Genomic DNA, 19,796 nt, shown 5'->3' with positions numbered 1-19,796 from the left:
AAATTACAACACTTACAGAGCATGCCAGGTCACACGCAGGTGGCCAATAGAGTTACAGTCTCATAGTAACTATTTGAACCAACCTATCATTCTAGTTAGAATTGGCGCATGGATTTGGCAGGGCTCACATGATGCAGGTGGATACGCCTACTCATAGGAGGGCACAGGTTTAACCTTGAAACTTCCATGCTTCAGGTGGTCAAGCAGTTTACACAGTCTTATCACAGCAAAGGGAAACTTCCCTGGATAGGGTGGGGGAGATCTTAGTGAAGATGGGGTTGGCTTCTGCTCTAATCTGACCTGGAGTCAATCTGATGCCCTTCCACAGTTAATGATGGCACTGGCCAGATCTGACCTATTACAGCAACATTGCCAACCCTGTCCTTGAAATAGGGAGTGGTGGGGGAGATAGTTGTTAGCATCCCCCCTCCCCTTAGATCCTCAGTTCCTCCCATTAGCCCCCAGGTCCACCCACACCTAAACTAGAGCTACAATGAGCCACTTCCACTCACCATTAAGACCTACCTACTTCCCGTTTGGCCCTAGAGAAGCTGCCACCTGGGAAAGGTACAGCCCAGGATCCTCCCTCTCCCATGGGAGAGATGGCCCCACTAATAAATCTTATTATGAACCTTCTCCTGTCTGTGACTATCTCCGCATAGTCCCCTGGGATGGCTGGGACATAGTTCTGAGGATACAGTGGTTTAGGGACTAGAGCTTTAAAGACACAGTAAGATAAGATTTTGTTATATTAACCTGGTGCAGAAGTTCAGGATCATGAATAGTTTGGGGTCACAGTGACCTGAAAAGCTCAATCTAGGGGTCACAGTTACAAATTTGAATTTCTGGTGGAGGGGTGTGTGTGGGGGTGTCAGGGAGATCCTGGCAGGCTGTAATTGGCTAACTCCTCTTCTGTGGTCCTGAAGTTGGGGAGACCTTCAAGAAGGGCTGCTTTCAGTGAGAATCACACCAGTAGTGCATGTTTGTGTGTGAAAATCCTCAGGCTTTACTGATTAAAAAGAATGGAACAGAGGATGGTGAATCTATGTGTGTTCATCTAAAAAAACAACAGCAACACACACCTACCATGTACCTTTATTTTTTAGGGTCAATTTCTAGCTCAGACTCCACCCTGGTCTGGAACTTCCAATCTCCTGCTCCAGCCTAAAGAGTAAAGTAAGATGTTAAGGTGTTTACCAGCATGCACCTCCACTCCCATCTGAAAGGATATGTCCCAGCCATCCCAGGGGACCATGTGGAGATAGTCAGGGACAGGAGAAGGTGTATAAGGAGGTTTATTTGTGGGGCCATATCTCCCTCTGGAGAGGGAGCAACATGGCCTCTGGCTTCTACATTTTATCCAGGTGGCAGTTTCTCTGGGGCTAAAGGGGAAGTAGGTAGGCTTAATGGTGAGTGGGAGAGGCCTATTATAGTTCTAGGGCTGGGAGTTTAGGTGTGGGTGGATCTGGGGGCTAATGGGAGGATCTGAGGACCTGAGGGGGGAGGGGAATGCTAACACCATCTACATAGACCTTCTTGTTATGACTGCAGGGAAGCTGCTCCTTCACCCCTCTGTCCCTATCCCCCAGAGGAGCTTCCCTTTATTTTTTGAGGGGGGAGGCTGATGACCAGAGCTTTCTGCTCCTAGCCTCTACCTCCTCTGACCTCGACCCTGAGGGTAGGGAAATGCATTTATAAAAACACCCTGCAAGGGCTGGGACTATGGCCTAGTGGCAGAGTAATTGCCTTGCATACATGAAGCCCTGGGTTCGATTCCCCAGTACCACATATACAGAAAATAGCCAGAGGTGGCGCTGTGGCTCAAGTGGTAGAGTGCTAGCCTTGAGCAAAAAGAAGCCAGGGACAGTGCTCAGGCCCTGAGTCCAAGCCCCAGGACTGGCCACAAAAAAAAAAAAAACAAAACAAAAACCTTCTGCAAGTTGGGCACCTATGCCTCACACCTGTCATCTTGGCTACTCAGGAGGCTGAGATCTGAGGATCAGGGTTCGAAGCCAGCCAGAGTGAGACTCTCATCCGCAGTGAACCACCGAAAAGCCAGAAGTGGAGCTGTGTTTGGAGTGGAAGAGCACCAGCCTCGAGTGGAAAAGCTCAGGGACGGCGCCAGACCCTAAGCTCAAGTCCCAGCACAGGCACAGGAACAAAAACCCTCCGCAAGAATCCTCACCCAGCGGCTGCAGGAGGAGGGAGGGAGGATTGTATTTCAGGGCTGGCCTCTGAGGCGCATGCGCTCTGAGCAGGACCCCGGAGCTCCTGGGCATCCAGGGCGGGGGAACCGGGAAGGAGGGGGGAGGGAGGGAGGGCGCCAGCTCGAATTGGAATCCCCTGGGGGGGCAGCAGCCATTTTGCGTGGGGGCAGGGGGCGTGGCGCGCGGTGGGCGGGGCCTCAGCGGGGCGGGGCCGGAACCTCTTTTTCCCTCTCCTGCCGCGCCCCCGGCCGGCACTGTTACTCGGCGCACCCATCATGGCCGCAGCCGCCTTGGGGCAGGTGGGTTCGCGGCCCCGCGCTGCAGGGCTCGGGGGACCCCGGGGAGGGGTGCACTTCCGGGAGGACCCCTGGCTCGCAGTCCTTCCGGCTTGGCACGGCTTTCCCTGGTTCCCCTGGTTCTGGGCTCCCATGCGGGGCGCCGAGAGGAGGATGGGGTGCGCCTTGGAGAGGAAGGAGCACCACCAGGCTTTCAGGGGTGCAGGAGGCAACTAGTGGGGAGGGTGTGCCTTGGCAAGAGGGGTAGGAAGGGGGAAACATGAGAGGGGGCTGTGATGAGAGAGGGGTGGGGGTGCGGTGGCTGAGGTTTGGGCGCTTGAGGGAGCTGGGGGGCGGGGGGGACCCCGGATTTGTCGAGGTTGGACTGGGATGAAGGCCTCTGGGAATTGGACCTAAGGCCCCACTGGAACTAAAGCCCGGCGAGATAGACGGGGGTCTTCCCCAAGGTCTCTGCAAGCGCTGCGTGAGGAGTGGAGGCAGCTTCTCTCGGTTCAGGAGGGAGAACCTCCAGGCAAGACTGGGACAGTCTGTACTTACCGATAAGAGATTAAACAGCCCAGTATGCCAGAGCTCAGGATCTTTCTAGAAAAAAAAAAAAGTTACTAAGCGAGAAAAGAAATCGGTGGGTGGTTAGAAGTCTTTGACAGCTGCCATATATAACCTTGAGCAAAATGTTTCCTGTTCTCTTTGTACTTAACTTTAAAAAAAAAAAGTGTATTTGAGTTTCTTATCTCAGGCTGACAAATAAATAGCACAGTAGACTTTTATTTTTACCTGATGTGATCCAGGGATAGGTGTTGGCCTGGGTAGAAACGGAGGCACCAGGATATTGATGGTGACAGACCTGAGCTTGTAGAGGACAGTTCTGGACTCTAATGAGACAGTCCTGGCCCTGAGAAAGACATTTCCCCTTGGGAGAGTCTAGAGCTGAGTGCTGAGTTAGAGTGGGCATAGTGCTGGACTCCTGGGTGTGAAGGGGACTTAGCCTTGCAGGGACTGGGCTAGGTGGACCTGGGTTAGTTATTGGATCTGAAAGGAAACTCGGGGAGTGGATAGAGACTATCTGGGTTATAGAAAGAGTAGGTCTGGACTTCAGAGGGCAGACAGTCCTGAGCTGTGGTGAGACAAGACTTGATAAGTCCTGGTTGGTGGCAGGGGGGCAGTATGGAGTAATAATGTGCAAAGTTTTGGACTGCCATAGGTCTGTGGTGGAGGGAGTTCTGAAATACAAAGGGGACGGGTGTAGGTGTGGCTGAGTCAATCCTAGGTCATTGGAACAATTGGCTCCATCACAGCTAGGGCTGGGCTGGGAAATTACCTAAACTGTGATGTGTGGACAGAGATAACCTCAACAGAGACACTCTTGTTTGATGGTGCCATTCTTTTTTCTTTCTTTTAAAATTGTCAGTCCTGGGGCTTGGACTCAGGGCTCAGGCCTGAGCACTGTCCCTGAGCTTTTGTGCTCAAGGCTGGCATTCTACCACTTGAGCCACAGCCTCACTTCTGGCTTTTTGCTGTTAAATTGAAGATTAAGAGTCTCATGGCTTTCCTATCCAGTTTCAATTTGAATCACAGTCCTCAAATCTCAGCTTCCTGAGTAGCTAGGATGAGAGGCATAAGCCATGGTGCCTGGCTTGATGGTGGCATTCTTGGACTAGGCTGTCAGGGATGTGTCACAGTGCCCCCTCCTGTTCAGTCTCCTCTGCTACTTCATGTAACTGCAGTCCTTCACCCTTCATCTTATTTTCTTCTCTCCTCCCTTCCTCCCTCCCTCCCTCCCTCCCTCTTCTTTCTTTGCCAGTCTTGGGGCTTGAATAACCTCATTCCTTCACCCTTCATCTTTTTTTCCCCCCTCATTTATTTATTTTTGCAAGTCCTGGGGCTTGAACTCAGGACCTAAACACTGTCCCTGAGCTTTTGCTCAAGGCTAACATACTACCACTAAAGCCACAGTACCACTACCAGTTTTTGAGTGGTTAATTGGAGATAAGAGTTTCCTGGGGACTTTTCTGCCTGGACTATCTTCGAACCATGATCTTCAGATCTCAGCCTCCGGAGTAGCTAGGATTACAGGCGTGAACCACTGGTGCCCAGCTCCTGCTCTCATTTTTAATCCTGTAATCTTCCCTCCCTCTCTTTCATCTGCTTTTGTGTCAAGCTCACATCCTGGCCTCAAACCCACAACCTTCCTGCATCAGCCTTCAGAGTGCTGGGATTACAAAAGTGAGCCAGCCTCCCCCCCCCCGGCCCCTGCCAGGGCCACACTGTTTGGTATTTTGCTGGTCATGGGGCTTGAACTCTGGGCCTGGGCACTGTCTCTGAGCTCTTCAGCTCAAGGCTAGTGCTCTACCACTTGAGCCACAGCGCCACTCCTGGTTTTCTGGTGGATAATTGGAATCTCATGGACTTCCCTGCCCAGGGTGGCTTTGAACTGGGATCCTCAGATCTCAGCCTCCTGAGTAGCTAGGATGACAGGCGTGAGACACCAATACCCATCTTAGAGCCACACTTTTGTTGCCAGTTTCCCTCTTCCTTTTCCCCCTCCATTTCTGTCTCTTTTCTCCTCATTGGTCCCTGTCCCAGTCTCTGGTTTATTAATTGATTTACACATCCCCCCCTGCTCTGCACCACCTCCTACCTTCTCTCTTTGCACAAGGTGCTGTCTCCTCTAGTGTAGAAACAGGCTCCTTGTTACCTTGTTGAGTGCCAGCACTTATTTCTCCAGAGGCCCTCAGGCAGCACCCCATGAAATCCTCATAGTTTGTGAAACTCCAGCACCCAGCCTACTTCCCTGTGACTCACCTCTGGACCAGCAGCCTCTGCTGTTACCCCTTCCCCAGGGACCTCAGCTCTCCCCGCAGACTGGCCTTGTGGCCGGCCCCCTCCATGTCCCTCCACCTCACTACCCAGCCACCTTCCGACGGGCACAGGCCACCTAGACTACCGGGACTAAGGGAAGAGGCTGGGGCCTGGAGCTCTGGGTCTGAAGAAGGAGATTGGGGCTTAATTAAGTCTGAGGGAAGAGGGTTGGATCTAGATCCCCAGGTCAGAGAGGACAGCAGGGGTCTTAACCCCTGGGTCTAAGGGTGGTGGAGTAAGGTCTGAATACACTGGAGTCTGAGGAAGGAGACCAGGGCTTGGAGCCCTGGGCTAGAGAATAGAGGCTGGGGGGGGGGGGGGCGGTCTCACTCCTGGGGGTAGTGGCCATGCTTTTTATGTCTCCCACTTTCTTAACTGCCCTGAGGACTTGGGTACCCCCAGCCAGCCCCTGCAGAGCTTCTCTTACCTCCTGCCTTCCCTCGTGGCCTTCTGTTCTGAGCTCCTCTCAGGCTGGGGCAAAGTTCCCCAGGTGGGGGTGGGAGGCGCCTGTGACTTTGCCCCTGGGGAGGGTGGGGGACAGGCGCTGACTCAGCTCTTTCTAGGAATGCTTCTCCTGGGACTGGAGGGGCCGGCGCCCTGCCAGGGCCCGATGCCTGGTGTGGAGCCAGCAGGGAGTGGGGCAAAGCAGGCCCACGGGACCACACGTCCACGAGGCGGTGGCCACAGGCTGGCAGGAGGCCCACTCACCCCACTAGGCTCATAATCCTTGTCATTTCTTCCCCATACCAGGTCTGGGCCCGGAAATTTCTTCCTGTCCCAAGGCTTCTTTGTGCTGCAGGAAGATATGCCTCCTCCAACTTTAAGGTGAGAGGAAGCAGAGCTGGACCTGGACCCTGGAGTCTGTGGAAATGGGGGCTGGCATTGGATTTGGGCATCTTTATTTATTTATTTATTTTTTGCCAGTCCTGGGCCTTGGACTCAGGGCCTGAGCACTGTCCCTGGCTTCTTTTTGCTCAAGGCTAGCACTCTGCCACTTGAGCCACAGCGTCACTTCTGGCCATTTTTTATATATGTGGTGCTGGGGAATTGAACCCAGGGCTTCATGTATATGAAGCAAGCACTCTTGCCACTAGGCTATATCCCCAGCCCCGATTTGGGCATCTTTAGACATCCACTGCCCAGATGCAAAGGTGGCTATAGGTAGCCCAGGAGGCTATGCTGGGTGGGAAAACATTGCAGTGGATTTCCCACAGGCCTCTTTGGCTCCAAGTACCTGCAGACTCCTGGGAGTTGTAGTTTTCCAGGTGTAGCCGACTTCCAAGATGCTGGGGTTCCCTGTGTTTTCTCAGGCTGCAGACCTGCAGGTGCTCAGGACGAAGGAGCCACAGAAGAAGCCCAGTCGAAATGATCCGCTGGTCTTCGGGAGGACGTTTACGGACCACATGCTGATGGTGGAGTGGAGCGGAAACCGAGGCTGGGGCCAGCCCCGCATCCAGCCCTTCCAGAATCTTCTGCTGCATCCTGCCTGCTCTGCCCTCCACTACTCCCTGCAGGTGGCGTGGCAGCTGACCTCTGTCTCTATACGCACCTCCTCCTTGCTCTATCCATCTCTTGCTCTGTTCATCCCTAGCTTGTATTTCCTTTCTGTGTGCTTATCATGGGGTTCCAAGATCTCCTTCCCATGCTCCAGGCACTGGTGATGCTGGGTCTCTGGCAGGGCCGAAATTTACTTGTCATTCTTATGCTTCAGTTGTGACTCCATGGGCTCGATGCTCTGATGAGGCAGTTGGGATCACAGCGGAGACCTTGCTCTAACTTGGAAGAAAATCTGTCTGGGCATGGTGCAGCACACCTGTAATCCCAGCCACTCAGGACACAGATCACCACTCGGAGGCCAAGTGTCTCGTTAGTGAAATCCTATGTCAAAGGTTGAGCCTGATATGGGGGGGAAATGCTGTTGATCCAGCTTCTCAGGAGGCAGAGGTAGGAGATTTGGGTCTGAGGCTGGTCTTGGCAAAAGCACAAGACCCTGCCTGCAAAACAAACTAAAAGCAGAAGAGCTGCTCGAGTGGTAGAGCCACTTGGGTAGCATGCGAATGGCCCTGGGTTCCATCCCTAGTCCTGGAAAACCCAAAGAGAAAAAAGACGAATGGAGGAGGCTGCTGGAATTTGAGGGTTGCTGTGGGCAAATGAGGGCGCTGGCAGGAGAACTGAGCATATGTGGGAGATTGTGTAGTCAGAGGATGACAGAGCGGAGGATGCTCAGGATGTCCTCATGGCCCCAAAGGATCAAGGGGCTGGACTTTGTCCAAGGATGCCCACTGAGAGCCATGGAAGAGTGAGCAGAGCAGAGCCAGTGGGTATGGTAAGGCTGGATGGAGTTGAAGGACCAGAGGCCGGGCTAAGGTGGGAATCCAGGTAGGAGGGGATAAGCAAGTTTGAGCCCTGCGCCAGAGCTTTGGGGATTGTTAGTAAGAAAAATGAATAATCCATCTTTTTTTTTTTCCTGGTCCTGGGGCTTGAACTCAGGGCCTGGGTGCTGTTCTTGAGCCTTTTTGTGCTCAATGCTAGCACTCTACCCCTTGAGCCACAGCACTACTTCTGGCTCTTTCTTAGTAACTTATTGGAGATCAAAGTTTCACATACTTTTCTGTTCAGGCTGGCTTTAAACGTGATGCTCAGATCACAGCCTTCAAGTAGCTAGGATTATAGGGGTAAGCCACAAGCCCCTGGCTGGGTAACTCCTCTTTTATACAGCTTTATATTGTTTCAGTGTAACAGTGCAAGTCATTAGGCAAGCTTCTATTGCTGTATACGTAGGTTGTTTCTAGGCTTGTGGGATTATAAACAGTGTTGCAATAAATAAACTATTGCTCAGATTACTTCTTTTAAGTGCAAGTATATCTCTCTGCCCAGTTTGCAAACTGTTAAATCAAAACATTTGTAATCCTGTAACTATGAAAGGTGTTGATTGCCACATTGTCTTTTGTTTTGTTAGTGCTGGGGCTTGAACTCAGGACCTGGACGCTTCTTCTGAGTTTGAGCCACAGCACCATTTCTAGCTTTTTCTAAGTAGTTTATTGGAGATAAGGGCCTGCCCATGCTGGCTTTGAACCGGAGTCCTTAGATCTCACCCTCCTGAGTAGCTAGGATTCCTTGTGTGGCCACCAGCACCTGACTTTCAGTATTGTATTTTTAGGCAATCCTGGGGATTGAACTCAGGACCTCATGTGTGACAAGCACTACTACTTGAGCCACTGGCTGTCTTGGCCATGCTGCTTTCTGTCCTTCATTTATCCCTGTGTCTCAGTCAGTATGCCTCCCGGTGATTGCCTTCCTGTCTCTCTCTCCCCTGTACCACTGTATGTCTGTCTCTCAGTTCTGGTGTCTTGCCTCCTGTGGCACCATGGTGGGGTCTGTCTGAGCACTAAAACCTACACCCCTCTGGGACACAGATCTTCGAGGGCATGAAGGCCTTCAGAAGCCAGGACCAGCAGGTGCGGCTCTTCCGACCGTGGCTCAACATGGACCGGATGCTGCGCTCGGCCCAGCGCCTCTGCCTGCCGGTGAGTAGCCTGGTGGACAGCCAGGGAGGAGGGCCAGGGTGAAGATGTTGACCAAGCCCCCTGACTCCTTTGGGAATCCCACCCAGACTTTCGACAAAGGAGAGCTGCTAGAGTGCATCCGCAGGCTCATCGAAGTGGACAAGGACTGGGTTCCTGAGGCTGCTGGCACCAGCCTCTATGTGCGGCCCGTGCTCATCGGGAACCAGGTGGGTGCCCCTCCCACCCAGGCTGGGGGCCTGGACCCCTGGGTCTGAGGGAGGAGGCTCTTCCTTGTCCCCTGTTTTCTGATGTGGCCTCTCTGTCCCTCGCAGCCCTCGCTGGGGGTTGGTGTGGTCAACGAAGCCCTCCTGTATGTCATTCTCTGCCCTGTTGCCTCCTACTTTCCTGGAGACGCCATGACCCCTGTCTCTCTCCTGGCTGACCCAACCTACATCCGCGCCTGGGTGGGTGGGGTCGGCAACTACAAGCTTGGGGGGTAAGTAGCACCCCAATGTCTGAGTCACAGGGTGGTGTGTCCCAGCATGGTGCCTTGGTGTTGAGGCCCCCAGTTTCAGGACCCCTGCTCATGGCTCAGAGCTGGGTCCTGCGCCCCCCACCCCATGCCTAGGAGGTGGGCAGGGTCTTTACCCAGGGACCAATGGGCTTAGAAGGAGGGGCTGGGGGGTCTGTTGGAATGTTGACTTGGCTCTTGGAAGCCTCCAGAAAGGATATTTCCTCTTTGCTGGAATCAGCCCTCTGATCACCCAGACTACGTTTTGTTCCCCCTTGCTGGACTTCCGAGTCACGTCCGGAGTCCAGGGAAAGCAGGGATGGCAATCTTGGAGATGGTTTTGCAACACAGTTGGGCAGTTGGGTGCAGGGAGCAGGGTAGGTAGATGGTCCTGGCAGAGGAACTGCAGTACACCTGTTATTCTGAGATGCGAAGACTTAGGAAGGGGGACATAGCAGCCATGGTATGTATGGACCTTGAGCTTTGTACCACTGGAGTCTGGGCCGCAAGCACTTTTTCTTATTTTGGTTTTGCCATAGCATCTCTTTTCTGAGTAGTGGGGATTACAGGCATGTGCCCCATGCGCAGCTCACAGCAAAGTAATAGCTAAGGATTCCGTCCCAGGGTCGCTGGGAAGGGGCAAGGTGAGCCCTGGGATGGGGACCCACATTGTGGGCAGGAGTCCAGCCCGACCAAGCTGCCCTTTTCCAGGAATTATGGTCCCACTGTGCTGGTGCAGCAAGAGGCTCAGAAGAAGGGCTGTGAGCAGGTCCTGTGGCTGTACGGGCCCGACCAGCAGCTCACTGAGGTGGGCACCATGAACATCTTCGTCTACTGGACCCATGAGGATGGGGGTGAGCCCACCCATGCCCTGGTTAAAGTGGGTGCTTCCTTCCTTCCTGGCAGGCTTCAGGGGTTCTGGGGGTGACGGGCAGGCTGCAGAGCAGGGGGTAACCCTGTCCTGTGCCCCTGACCTAGAACTGGAGCTCGTGACGCCCCCGCTGGACAGCATCATCCTGCCGGGTGTGGTCAGACAGTGTCTGCTGGACCTGGCCCGGTCCTGGGTATGGCCTGGGGCTCCATGGGGTGGGCAGTGGGGGCTGGGCACTCTGGCCCCTGTCCCTCCTCTCTGGGTCTGGAGTGGGGGGGGGGGGGGGGAGAGGCAGAACCCGGTGTCTGGCCGTCCTATAGGGTGAGTTCCGTGTGGTGGAGCGCAAGATCACCATGAAGGAACTGCTGCGGGCGCTGGACGAGGGCCGGATGCGGGAGATGTTTGGCTCTGGCACCGCCTGCCAGGTCTGCCCGGTGCACAGGATCCTCTACGAAGGCCAGGTGAGGTGGTCGGCCATCGGGGGCGGGGGGATGAGGGGAGCGCCCGTCCTCACGGCCCCCCTGCCTCCCCAGAATCGCCACATTCCCACCATGGAAAATGGGCCTGAGCTGGCCCTGCGCTTCCAGAAGGAACTCAGAGCCATTCAGGTGAGGTGCTCCCCTGGGGGATGGGAGGGGGTGAGAGGTCATGGTCCCCGGATACCCAGCCCTCCAGGTGGCCTGGAGGCCCTGGGCCAAGTCGGCTTTCCAGGAACTCCTGTGGCCTGGAACACTAGCCACAAACAACCCGCCGTGTGTGCGGAAGCCCTTTCCCCATGAGCCTCGGGGGCCCCTGGGGGGGGGGGGGCGCATCCCCTTCCCATGAGCCTCGGGGGCCCCTGTGTGCAGGTGGGGGCTTCCCCTTCCCATGAGCGCCCGCGCTGATAGAGATGGAGGGAACTGCCCTGCTCCCGCTGGTTTGTCCTCGGCCCGGGAACGCCTCCACTGTGAACCCCTGGAGGCTTTGTGGGGCTCCCCGGAGCCAAGAACAGCCTCCAACCTCGGGCTCCCTCTGGCTGCCTTTGCGGGAACCTCTCCGCTTCTCGTCCACCCAGGCTGTCTGAGCTAAAAATCTTTATCCAGGAGCCCTCGGGCTTCACCATAACTCCTGCCTCCAGAGCTCGTAGTAGTTCTGGCTATTTAACTCGGCGCCTCTGCCGGGACTCCTGCCTTCCCAAGGCATTGTGGCAGCGCTCAGGGACGTGGACTACATTTCCCATGAGGGCCTGGGGCACAGCACCATGGTGGCCCGTGATGCGCCGAGCTGCTGGGAGTTGTAGTACAGCTCACTTCCGGCCTCCATTGTCTCGTAGTACGGAACAAATGCCCACGAATGGATTCTCCAAGTGTGACCCCCTCGGGACGCAAGATCCAGAGACCTGTAGCGCTGAGCCCCGCCCGCCCGCCCGCCCGCCTCCCCTCCGACTCCTCAAGTGCAATAAGAAGGCCGAGGGCAGCACGTCGGCTCTCCAGCGCCCCCACGCGGGCCGGGAAACGCACGGCGGCTCCCTAGCGCCCCCACGTGGCCACCACACTCCCAACGCCGAAGGGCCAGACCTGGTGGCTTGGACCTCAGCCCGCGTCCTGCTTTGGGGACCAAGGACGCGCTTTGGCCGCGACTCATCTCCGTTCTCAGGCTGGACCCCTGGTATTGCCGTTGGGTTTTTTGTGTTTTTTTTTTTTTTCTGTAATTTTGAAGTACAATGCCAAAGAACAAGACGTTAGCCGTACTACGTGTGCTCCCACGTGGTGCCTCTGTGGTCTTAATTAGAAGTCCTGGTCTTTAGCTCATTTTGTTTTCAAGGCTTGAGAAGCTGATTTAAAAAACAAAAAAGCAAAAAACACAGCCCCAGCCGTCTGGAGGTTTCTCCAGGTGTGAGGTCTTTCTCATTTCCAGTTTTGATTTTTCCTGTAACCCCACTCAACTGCTCTCCTCCTCCAGCTCCAGCTGGGGGCAGCTCCACCTTGCCCCCAGTGACCGGGCCAGGCTCCCTGCTGTGTCCTCAAAGCCATCACCTGGGGTCCCGTGTCTAGGGCTCCACTGTTCTGCCCCACCATTGTTCCAGCCGGTCACCTCTCTGGCTTCCCTCCATCCTGTTACCGTAAAGATTCTTCATAAAGGGTTTAGCACCCACCTGTGCCTCCCTGGCAACCCTGCAACCCTGGCAGCTCTGCCCAAGAAGCTCGTGATGAACTGTATGGTCACTCGTGTCCTCATGCTTCATGCTGGGAGATTGAAGCACTCAAATGGGAAGAAGACAAGGAGCCCACTCCTGGCTGCTGCTTCTGTGTCTCCTCCCTCAGCTGAATTCTGTCTGCGGATTTCCACTGTAATAAATTGGAACCCTAGAAATGGAGCTGTGGCTCAGCTCAAAGTGACAGTGCTACCCTTGAGCAAAAGAAGCTCAAGGACAACACCCAAGCCTTGAGTTCAAGCCCCATGACTTACAAATAAAATAAAATAAAGATCTTGGGCTGTGTATGTGGCTTTGTGGTACAGTGTTTGCCTAGCATGTGTGAAACCTTGGGTTTGATTCCTCAGTAGCACATACACAGGAAAAGCTGGAAGTGGCACTGTGGCTCAAGTGGTAGAGTGCTAGCCTTGAGCAAAAGAAGCTCAGGGACAGTGCCCAGGCCCTGAGTTCAAGCCCCAGGACTGGCAAAATAAAAATTAAAAAATAAGTTGGAACCACAGTCGTGGCATGGTGGTGCATAGCTGTAATCCCAGCCACTTGGAGGATTGTGAACCTGAGGACAGTCTTGGTGTAAGAAACTGTAAAAAGCAAAAATGAGCCAGGCACTGGTGACTCATGCCTATAATCCTAGCTACTCAGGAGGCTGAGATCTGAGGATTGTAGTTCAAAGCCAGCTCAGGCAGAATAGTGTGAAACTCTTATCTCCAATCAACCACCAGAAAATCTGAAGTGTACTAGCCTTGGTTGCAAAAGCCCAGGGACAGCACCTAGGTACTGAATTGAAGGCCCACAACTCACCAAAGAAAAACTTGAAAAAATCAGCCAGGAGCCAGTGCCTTATGCCTGTAATCCTAGCTACTCAGACTGAGTTCTGAGGACTAGGATTCAAGGTGTTAGGAAAGAACGAGTGGACTCAAGAAAGAAGACAGAGACCTGAACAGATCAGATGAAACTTGAATTGCTATTGAAGAACAGGTAAGATGGGGCAGGGTTAGACACACAGGGAGCACAGAAGGTGGGGTCTCAGGTTTACCTGTCCTGGAGGACAGGGATTGTGAAGCCAACAGCCCCCAGGTTCTACCCAAGGCAGCTGGCACTTTCAGATAGAGCCAGGGCTGAAGCTCAGCATGCACTTCCAGATAGGACAGGGGATGAGGTTTTTGTTGTTGTTGTTGCTGTTGTTTTTTTCAAGAAAGCTCCGGGGTGGGGATGTCTGGAAGGACTGTTCTTGGAACAGTCTGAGGGGTGGGAGACAGTGAGCCACAGCCAGACCCAGACTTCAAACTCTAGGACCAGCGCCTAACATGCTAACAGGCTACTCTTAATGTTTCTGAGAACCTTACCAATTTTTTTTTTTGGTCAGTCCTGGGGCTTGAACTCAGGGCCTGGGCACTGTCCCTGGCTTCTTTTTGCTCAAGGCTAGCACTCTACCACTTGAGCCCCAGCACCATTTCTGGCCTATTCTGTTTATGTGGTACTGAGGAACCGAACCCAATCCTTCATGCATGCTGGGCAAGTACTCTACCACGAAGCCACATTCCCAGCCTCTCAAATCCTTTTTGTTTTTGCCAGTCCTGGGCCTTGAACTCAGGGCCTGAGCACTGTCCCTGGCTTCTTTTTGCTCAAGGCTAGCACTCAGCCACTTGAGCCTCAGCACCCTCAGGAACCCAGTCCTTGTCCACTTCGATGATCCTGCGGATGCACTCGAGCAGCTCTCCTTTGTCAAAAGTATGGGTGGGATTCCAAAGGAGTCAGGGGGCTTGGTCAACATCTGGTGGTTAATTGGAGATAAGAGTCTCATGGACTTTCCTGCCCTGGCTGGCTTGGAACTGTGATCCTCAGATCTCAGCCTCCTGAGTAGCCAGGATTACAGGTGTGAACCACGGGCACCCAGCTCCTCCAATTCTTTATAATCATAATCAAGCGGAAATCTTGCTTGCACACATATGTGACATTTTTAAACCTTTCAAACAAACATTTACTGCTTTATGACATTTGGAATTATATTTACTGGATTTACTAGTCTTTCTGACAGGAGCCCACCTGATAAAACTACAAGCGAAGCAAAACCTCACTGTCACCACCACACCTAGTGCAGAGTGAGACAGAGATCAGAAAAAGTGTTTCTGATGGCACCCCGGGTTTGTTTCTCATTACTTTCCTCTTCCTCCATTGATCCTTTCCCTGCAGTCTCTTCCTTCTCTGTGTCCTCCTCCTCCTCTTCCTCTTTGTTCTTCCTCTTCCTTTTCCTGCTCATTCTCCTTTGGCCTTACTATGTAGCCCAGTCTGGCATCGAACTTATGAAACTCCTGTCTTAGCCTCCTAATTGCTGGAATTAAAGACAAGCACTATCATGCCCAGATGTATAAATTCATCCTTTTTTCTTTTTGACAGTACTAGAGGCTGGACTCGGGGCCTTGCCCTTGCTTGGTAGGGGCTTGGCCACTAAGCCATTCCTACACGACTGGCTTTTTGCTGGTTCATTAGAGATAAGAGTCTCAGACTTTTCTGCACAGGCTGCTCAAACCTCAATCCTAGGCAAGCACTCTACCATGAAGCCACATTCCCAACCCTGATACTTGTGATCTTTGCAAGGAATGGAAGGTGGCTTTGTTGTCCCCAAAGCCTGGATCCTCCATGTCCCTGATCCTAGAACACTAACACAAATTGGAACAGAGAAGATAAATCATCACGGGGACCAAGCACGTGCTAGGTGGCAGGAGGGGTGAGGGGGTTATACCATTAGTTGGGGAACAAGTCTACTGCATATGGTACAACTTCATCGCTACTGCTTCCCTTTCTTTCTTTCTTTCCTTTCTTCTCTTCCCCTCTCTCCCTCCCTCCCTTCCTGTGTGTGCTCGTCCTGGGCCCAAACTCAGGGCCTGGGCCCTGTCCCTGAGCTTTTATGCTCAAGTCTGGTGCTCTGCCACTTGAGCCACAGCTCCACTTGTGGCTTTTTGGTGGTCCATTGCAGAGCAGAATCTCACAGACTTGCCCAGCTGGTTTGAAACCAGTTGTGAGCCACCTAAGCCTGGCCTCCCATTGATTTCTGATTTCTGTTCTTTCCCCCTCCCACTCCTCCCTTCCTCCTTTTCCCCCCCTTCTTCTTTCTCATTTTAATCTAGGGCTCCAGGCCAGCCTGGCACCACACCCTAAACATCTTTCAATTTTGATTACCCACAAAGGTGTTGTAGAAAGTCCTTAGATGAGAAAAGAGGATTCTAATGGCTGGTGAACTTTTCCCTCCCACACGATGGGTCTGCAGAAATTAGAGCAGAGCAAGGTGGCAGCTGGGGGGCCGGGGGTGGGGTGGGTACTGCACCGGAGCCTGGTCTCTGAGGATTTTAACATGTTTCATCTTGTGCACCTTACAATCTGTGAATTAACTTTTCACTTCTTTTTTATTTTATTTTGTTGTCAGTTGTGGGGCTTTTTTTTTTTTTTTTGGCCAGTCCTGGGCCTTGAACTCAGGGCCTGAGCACTGTCCCTGGCTTCTTTTTGCTTAAGGCTAGCACTCTGCCACTTGAGCCACAGTGCCACTTCTGGCTGTTTTCTGTATATGTGGTGCTGGGGAATCGAACCCAGGGCCTCATGTATACAAGGCAAGCACTCTTGCCACTAGGCCATATCCCCAGCCCCAGTTATGGGGCTTGAACTCAGGGCCTGGGGGGCTTTTTCTGCTCAAGTCTAGGACGCCACCACTTTGAGCCATAGCTCCTCTTCAGATTTTCTGGTAGTTCATTGGAAATGAGAGTCTTAGAGACTTTCCTGGCCCAGGCTAGTTTTGAACCATGATCCTCAGATCTCAGCCTCCTCAGTAGCTAGTATTACAGATGCGAGCCACTGTTTCCCAGCCACTTATCTTATTGGTTGATTGCTTGCCAGTCCTGGGGCCGGGTCACTGTTCTTAAGCTTCTTTTGCTCAGCGCTAGCACTGTGCCACTTGAGCCACAACTTCACTTCCAGCTTTTTCTGTTTATGTGGTACTGAGGACTTGAACCCATGGTTTCACGCATGCTAGGCAAGCACTCTACCGCTAAGCCACATTCCCAGCCCTTGCACAGGTCATTTTTGGGTTTTGCTTTATACCTGAGCCAGTTTAGTCTGCTATGACAGGTCTTTGCCACAGACCCTAGACCCTGGTTGAAATGGGGCCTGGAACCTCAATTCCCCCCCACAAACACACACTTAGGAATGTTTTCCAGGTAGTCGGGATGGCAGTTCCACCACCAAGCCCAGTGTTTTTATTAGTGAAAATGAAGTCTTGAGAAAGTTTTGCTGGCTTTGAACCCTGATCCTCTTGATATTCATCTTCAGGCCTGAGCCACCACACACAGAATAGCTTGAAGGTTTTTGGAGGAGAGACTTTGCTAGAAAAACAGGTTCTCAACTTCCTGTGTTGTGCCAAGTCGTGAGATGACCACCAAGAAGGGCACCGAGACTCAGACGTTCCGAAATGCAAAAGCAAGGCAAGGCTTTATTCAGGCAAGCTGCAACTCGGGCCTCGTCCTACCCACCGACACAGCGGAGGTTAGGAGGGAGCCCCGAGCTGTGATTACACAGGGCTTATAAAGGCAAAAAACAAAGTTACAACAATCAGGTGTTCAAGCAAGCAAGATTAGGACACAGGTACAAATCTGATTGGCTCAGGGCTCGAGGCACTCTGGGGGCAGTCAGAGTTAAGCATTCCCAGCAGTTAGAGTTCTAGACCGACTGGGCCCTAATGAGCTTGTCCTGGGTCTGCTCACAGGGCCTGCTTATCTCAGGTTCCCGTGGTAAAGTGGGGTTCGCGTGGTAAAGTGGGGCCTGACTTCAAAGTCTGGCACTTCACCTGGAGCTATTCTCATCTTTGTTATTAGCTCTTATTTTCCCTCCTCCGTCAAAGTCCTCAGAGTGTAGTAAATAATAGATTTTTGGTTGTTTCTTTGTTTCTGGTACTGGGATTGAACCCAAGGGGCCTGACACCTGCTTGGCAGACGCTTTACCCCTTGAGCCACACTTCCAGCCCTAAAATATTTGCTTCCTCCTCCTCCTCCTCCTCCTCCTCTTCTTTTTTTTCTATTTCTTAGCACCAATTAGTTGGGTTTCCCCCCTGATACTTACAGTATGTTTTATTCATTCATTTATTATTCAATTCATTTTCAGTTGTTCATTTATTTATTAGCTTACATCCCTTATGCTGAGAGAGATTTCACTGTTACATCACCATCCGATCTGACTATTTTTCTATTTTCACACAATTTCCTGATTCCTAGCTTCTTTCTCAGAGGCCCTGGGAGCCCTGGTCTAACCCTCCGCCTCCCCCACTCCACCTGGGCTAGAAGGAAGTTGTCTCAGCTGAGCCCCAGGGAGGGGGGTCTCAAAGCCTCAACACTAGGGTGTCATGGCCTGTGCCCTGGGGAAGACACACTGTATACGGAAAGCCAGAATGGATCCCCGAGAATGGATACCCTCTTCCCACAGGCCACAGTCTGGGATGCACGTTCTAGAGCTTTCCTCCCTGCTGACGCACAGTTCCTGATCTCCGAGTCCCAATGGCTGGGGTGGAGGGCTGAGGGGTGGGGGGTTTGTGTGGCACTGGGGAGCACCAGGGATTGCTTTGGGCTCCCACAGGAGGAGGATGGGTGGTGAACCCCAGCTCCAGCTCCTTCCTGGTGGATGGACTTGTGGTTTCTATTCCCGGACTAGGCATGCAGGTCCCAGCCTCCACCCACGTCCCTGACTCACCACTGCCACCCTGCAAATCCCGAGGGATATAGGAGCCCAGTGTCAGGTCAAACACTGAATATTACAAACAAAACCTGCACCTTGTGTCCTTTATCAAACAGGAAATTACAAGAGATATGGAGTTCCCTACCAGGAACTGGGGCGCAGAGAACAAATCAATGATTCTTTTTTAATGTGTATGTGTGTGTGCGTGTGTGTGTATGTGTGTACAGGTCCTGGGGTTTGAACTCAGGGCGTGGGTGCTCTCCCTGAGCTGATGCTCTATCACTTGAGTCGCAGCTCCACTTCCAGCTTGTGGTGGTTAATGGAAGATAAGAACATCAAAGCCTTTCCTGCCCAGGCTGGCTTTGAGCCACTATCCTCAGATCTCAGCCTCTTTAGTAGCTGGGATGACAGGCCTCAGCTGCCAGCACCCAGCTGACACAGCTCTTTGGTATCCAGACCCAGGGCTAAGAGACACAGGACTGTACCCAGAAACCCATGAATAACCTGCGTTTTTGGTAAGGAGTGGGCATTTTTTACATTTTCAAAGTATCTTAAGGTTTTCTTTGTGTGCATTTTCATTTTTTCCTTTTTTTCTTATCAGTCGTGGGGTTTGAACTCCTGGCCTGGGCAGTGTCCCTGAGCTATTTTGCTCAAGTCTAGCACTCTACCACTTTGAGTTACAGCTCTACTTCCAGCTTTTGAGTAGTTAATTGGAGATTGAAGTCTCTCCGGGGCTTTTCTGCCTGGGCTGGCTTCGAACCCAGATCCTCTGATCTCAGCCTCCTGAGTAGCTGCAACTACAGGGGCCCAACCCCATTTTAATTTTGTTATGCAGTCCTGGCCTAGAAGCCTGGCCCTTGGTAGAGGTCAGGCAGGGGCTCTACCAGAGCCACGCCCCCTCGCGGAGGGCCACACCCCTCGAACGGAGCCACGCCCCCAAGGAGAACCACTCTGTTCCCCCCATCGAGCCACGCCCTCTCTGTGAAGCCACGCCCTCTCCGTGAAGCCACGCCCCTCACGTGGAGCCACGCCCCTTACCAGTGAGCCCCACTGCGGGCCATACGAAGTTCTCTATTTACAGAGGCCGGGGTAGAGTGACTGGGTGGTGGACAAGGCTGGCAGATGCCACCGCATCCTGTGACCAAAGCAAATTTGAGTAATCCGATATTGGGAGTCCAGCTGACTTGGAACAAGGAAAACACCACATCACAAAAGAAAAGAAAAGCGAGAATGAAAAGCGCAGCATGACACCAGGCCTCTTGCTGCCAAATAACCTCATTGTGGGGAAATGGACAAACACACGTGACCGCACAACTCAATAGCTCACCTTCAATTTTCCAGGGCCAAGGTCGGGCAGGGTAGAAAAGAATAGGTCAGGAAGACCACACCTGTCCTTCCTGGACACTCAAGGAACCCCAGCATGGAAACGTTCATTGTTTGTTTTGGGGCATGGGGCTTGAACTCAGGGACTAGGCGCTGTCCCTGAGCTTCTTTTGCTCAGTGCTAGTGCTCTACCACTTGAGCCACAGCAACCCTTCTGGCTGCTTCTGAATAGTTTATTGGAGATAAACATCTCAATGACTTTCCTGCCCAGGTTGGCTTTGAACCATGATCCTCAGATCACAGTTTCCTGAGTAGCT

The 19,796-nt window shown here is 52.8% G+C and overlaps 1 protein-coding gene and 1 long non-coding RNA gene across 2 annotated transcripts; one reads left to right on the top strand and one right to left on the bottom strand.

Annotated features, from left to right (window-relative positions):
- Positions 1-1,591: 1,591 nt before the first annotated feature.
- On the bottom strand, positions 1,592-6,101 carry LOC125338875. Its single transcript, XR_007208374.1, has 3 exons — positions 5,790-6,101; positions 3,041-3,085; positions 1,592-1,672 (listed from the first exon to the last, which is right to left on the bottom strand). It is a non-coding gene; the product is annotated as an uncharacterized LOC125338875 (long non-coding RNA).
- On the top strand, positions 2,379-11,966 carry Bcat2 (branched chain amino acid transaminase 2). Its single transcript, XM_048329909.1, has 11 exons — positions 2,379-2,506; positions 6,113-6,187; positions 6,673-6,876; positions 8,779-8,889; positions 8,976-9,095; positions 9,201-9,364; positions 10,091-10,233; positions 10,358-10,443; positions 10,571-10,711; positions 10,784-10,858; positions 11,563-11,966. The coding sequence occupies exons 1-11, from the start codon at positions 2,483-2,485 to the stop codon at positions 11,599-11,601; spliced, it is 1,182 nt and encodes a 393-aa protein (XP_048185866.1). The 5' UTR covers positions 2,379-2,482; the 3' UTR covers positions 11,602-11,966.
- The last annotated feature ends 7,830 nt before the right edge of the window (positions 11,967-19,796 follow it).

This window comes from Perognathus longimembris, chromosome 20 (genome assembly GCF_023159225.1).
Source record: "Perognathus longimembris pacificus isolate PPM17 chromosome 20, ASM2315922v1, whole genome shotgun sequence".
NCBI lineage: Eukaryota > Metazoa > Chordata > Mammalia > Rodentia > Heteromyidae > Perognathus > Perognathus longimembris.
The sequence above is the reverse complement of the archived record's forward strand: the minus strand, read 5'-3'. Positions and strand labels throughout refer to the sequence as shown.